Source organism: Anneissia japonica, unplaced genomic scaffold (assembly GCF_011630105.1).
Source record: "Anneissia japonica isolate Jap-2015-1 unplaced genomic scaffold, ASM1163010v1 scaffold2429_len4564_cov149, whole genome shotgun sequence".
In the NCBI taxonomy this organism is placed as follows: Eukaryota; Metazoa; Echinodermata; class Crinoidea; order Comatulida; family Comatulidae; genus Anneissia; species Anneissia japonica.
Window position 1 is genome coordinate 1 of NW_022734122.1, and position 4,564 is coordinate 4,564.

At 35.3% G+C, this 4,564-nt stretch overlaps 1 protein-coding gene across 1 annotated transcript; it reads right to left on the reverse strand.

Annotated features, from left to right (window-relative positions):
• Positions 1 to 3: 3 nt before the first annotated feature.
• LOC117116325 (flavin reductase (NADPH)-like) lies at positions 4 to 3,555 on the reverse strand (the record flags this gene model as incomplete). Its single annotated transcript, XM_033260341.1, has 5 exons — positions 3,293 to 3,555; positions 1,782 to 1,972; positions 875 to 1,076; positions 394 to 564; positions 4 to 27 (listed from the first exon to the last, which is right to left on the reverse strand). Coding segments are annotated over exons 2-5 (532 nt in total), but the record flags the coding sequence as incomplete, so codon positions are not given.
• Positions 3,556 to 4,564: the final 1,009 nt, after the last annotated feature.

Sequence of the window (4,564 nt, forward strand, 5' to 3'; positions counted from 1 at the left end):
ACCGTTCCTGGGCAATCAACTCCTTTCCTAAAAGTAAGAATAAAGACACCCGAATTTATAAGATAGTATGTTTATTAAACTAAAATTCAATACGTTACATAATAAAAAAAAAAAATGGTAAAGTTCATGGTGCCAAGTTGTGATGATAAGATGGAAAACATTAACGAGTAAAATAAATAATTGTTATCAAAACTTTTTATTTTCAAAGAATAGGCCTACATATTTTGGAAAATACAAAACAGTTTTCGCAATTTTTTGCAGACCACCTGCGAACCCCTTTGGCTTTGCCAACCCCCAATTAGTTTTCGCCGACCCGGACAAATAAGGGGTCTGCGGACCACAGGGTTAGGAACCACTGGTATACTAAAACAACCGTCATATGAGACAAGTTACCTGACGTGCGATCTTTGACGACTCTCGGTGGCCTAACAATCGTGTAGGTGATGTCATGGCATTCCTTCATCAAGTATTCTTCCATGCACGTCATATTTTCCAAGAGTATCTTCAGAAAGAACGGTTTTAAAATATATTCCATAAGGAATGGACCCGGATCTTTAACATCAGCTAAAAAATAACGTGAACAAAATATATATTTAACGTATGCTTTCTGTTTAATTTGGTGGACTAACCCTGCTCTGGATTTTAGTTTCTGCAATTTCTTTCCCTTTTTACCGTTTTTCCTACCAGGACAATCGCTTCCCTGCGCGCAACGGATCGTTTTTAAAATGACAATCGTTCATACTGCCACCGACAATCAGCATATGGGGTCGCGTCGTCTAGCGCTCACAGGGAACGTATTTGGATTCGTCGTACGCTGCAGTGAGTGCCCAGTTTAAAACATACAAGATTTGGAGTAAACATTCAATACACTTACTTCCCGTACACCATGACGTCATCGTGACGAGTCGCTTCACACCCGCTTGCCTCATTGCGTTGACGATAACATTAATGGAATCGGTGTATAAAGTTATTTTGATGCATAATCCGGGATGAGTGTTAAGGCAGGAGATGACGGCGTCTTGACCAGGAAAGTGTGTGGCTAAAAAGTTTTCGGACAGAACGTTCCCTTTTAAAACCTGAAAGAGACAAATACACACAGAATAGCCCTCGTTTAGATTAGGCCTAATAAATTAAATAATAATAAATTTAATAAAATAAATAATTATAATAGGCCTAATGTCATTTTTTTAAGGTATCGATGTAATTTTATTTTATTTTTAGATGTTGAACTAATTAGATGGATAGCTATTGTTTTAATGGGTTTTTTTAATTATTTTTTTTTTAATTTATAAAGCTTCTAAACCCTAGCAATGTTTATGTTGTTTTTTTTTTTTTAATTATTGTTGTTGTTCTTCAATGATTTTTATGTTTTATGTTAATAATATAAATTCAATCCTAAATTTTCAATAAAGATTGAAATTGAATTGGAACTGAAAGAAAACCCATAATTTCTTCATTTAACTAAAATAAAATATTAGGAGCAATAGTTTTTGTTTGGTTTTTTTTAGTAGCATAGTAGTACTGTTACAAGCTGATTTTTCTTTTCGCGCTCGCTTTGTAATTATACGTAAATGGCGCAGAGCAATTATGATTCTTCTCAGCCATAATAGGTCTAGTCCTATATACCGCAAATTAGTATAAACGCCTCGCTTTGAATAAACGCCCTCTCGGATAAATCCCCCTGTAGAGCCTCATTTGGAATAAGCGCCTCCCTCAAATAAACAGCCCACTCAAAATCAAATGAAACCAAATTAAGACTTTAATGCAGATGGTGTGCTTACCGTCAATCTCTCGTGTCGCAGTGACATCTTGGATGGATTACGTACGAGTGCCTGGACTTGGTGACCAGCTTTCAGTGCCAGTCGCACTACATGGTAACCGGTTTGTCCAGTTGCCCCAACAACAGTTATCTTCATCCTCCTCGATGATTATTTATAACTTAGATTTTCATGCACTTTGATATCAACCAGTACTGAAAAACAAATATGTATTAGAACAGTCATGTTTGTCATGTCACAAGAGATCACAACGGGCATTCATGAATCGTCTACCAAAACGGGAATGGGTACATTGATTAAAAATTGATATAGTGTTTTTATATTGATCATTGGTACTTGAAATAGAGGGGCCCAGTGAGGGACTTTCACAGATAAAGGGTTTTAACCACCCTGGCCCAACAAATGGTTGGGGTAAGGTTGGAAAGTTATGGCCGGAAATGGCACTCTCGCACTAAAATTAGAATAATTATTGGAAAATTTATGCATTTAAGATACTAAATGACAAAATTCAACACTCAAGCATATTTCCGCCTTTTTAAGTATTAGTACAGTTGTAGTGGGACTGGTGCAAAAGGTATTTACATTATTCCCTTATTCGAAATGAATGCACCAGGTGACACAGGTATGACGTAAATCACGTAGTTAACAATTAACAGTTTAGAAAAAAAAAATCGTGGGTTTACGCTGTCTGGTTTTATTATTGAAAGTAGGTAAACAGGAAATAACAATTTTCGATGTTATATATCAAATGATACTTCTTCTGTTTTTTTTTTTGTTTTTTTTTTTCATAAATTTGAATGATACAAATTAATTCTAATTTGGTTTCCGGTTGGAATACTCAACCATTTTTTTTTTTTTTTTTTTTTTTTTTGAAAAAAAATTAAAACACACAAAAATATTGTACCTACTGTCTGACATAGAATCAGGGGGGGGGGGCTAGTGTCATTATTATGAAACGCTAATAGGGCCTACTTCCCATGGTTTTCTAAGCAGCATTCTCAGATTAATATAGGCTCTTTGTTATAAAATATTTATAACCGGGTCCATAATCACTTATACACTATTTTTAATTTGTATTAGTAGCCTAGTGGATACTTGGTGATTTAGGCTAAAATAAATATATTTATTAGAACACGACACCTTTTGATCGGTGGAATTTTAAAAAAATCATTTTGTGCGTTCAAAATGAACTAAAATAAGCTAGTTAAAATTCTTAGTAAATATCCAATATACAGTAGTTGATTGGAGACTGATATGCGTCTTGTGGTGACGTCACAACGAAATGACCAGGTTACTCTCCTAGGGCGTTTTCCCCGCCCTTCTCCTTGACTAATATACCGCTACCTAACCGAAATCTTCAAGGGGTATAGGTACGGTTAGTCCACTAAAATAATGACCCACATTAAATCACCATAAACAAAACATCCTCATGGTGTAGACACATATTCGACTAACATTTTCTCATCACGTTAATGATTTACAGCCACGGAGGGCTGTGAAACATTTTTTCAAACCTCATGATGTATTTCAGGGAGCATGATGCCGACTCAGCATGCAATATCTGGAATAGGCCTAGATGTCTTTTGTTCAGAAGACGATTGGGCGCTCTAGAAAGATGAGATAATTAATTTACGATTACTCTCGTATTACATATAGTTGTCTGGAAAGATACGGGCTTAATAACTCTTAACTGTTATTATTTACGGTTATCTCTCTTATTACATCCAGACCATGGTACTCGATGTTGTTGTGTTAACTATTCGAATTTACAAGACTTACACAATGCAAGATTTGCTATATTATCGTGACGGCATCTCAATACCATCTATTTACTATCAATCGTCTCCATTCAAAGGAACATTGATTACACTTTAACGAATTATGGGCCTTCCATCACTACATAAGTGGGTGTACGGTAAGAATGGCCCCGGAAAAATTTCCCAGGAAAAAATGGCCCCGGAAAAAATGGCCCCGGTAAAAATGGCCCAGGTAAAAATGGCCCAAATATCAGGTAGGTAAAAATGGCCCCAATAATAAAATTCTGTATTAAAACTGATTTTTTTAAAAATCATTATATGCATTTTTTTAACTGAAATAATTTAGTTTTTAACAAGGAATCTAACATCAAATAAATTGCCATTTACATTTCACTTTTTGCAGGAATTACATATTCAATGATAAAATATTCGAAGATAAAAAAGAAGCCATGAATAACACTTTTTTTTTTTTTCATTTAAATGTTAAAGAATAGCAACAACAGAATCAATAAATCAACATAAATCATGGATTTATTAATACTAAAATAATTTATTCGTGGCCAATTTCAAGGAAGCGGAATCACAATTTTCCAGAAATTCAATCCGGGTATTGGTAAACCCCACAAACAATGAGTTTATATGAACATCAAATTATTTATTTTTTTTTTTTTTAGAAAAGGAGAGTTCTACAATCATAATTAAAGGGTTTGGATGGGGTTCGCAGTGTCTTTGGAGGTTTGTGGTGTATTTGCAAGTATTTTTTCACAAAAAAAAATCAACATTTTAACCAAAAAATAGGTCCTATTAATAATTTAATAAAACATTCGGTGAACTAATCCAGCGTCGTGGTTACGTTGTCCCCGACCGGGGGAGGGGGACAATTATATCAGAGCGTAAATGGGGCCTCGCTCAAAATCTCTGCGTAGGGGTTCTAGGAAAGCGAAGGGGAAATACTATACCCGGAATCAGTGTCGTATCTAGCAGTATTAAAATGGGGGGGGAACTGGTAGGAGGGGGGGCTCGACCAAA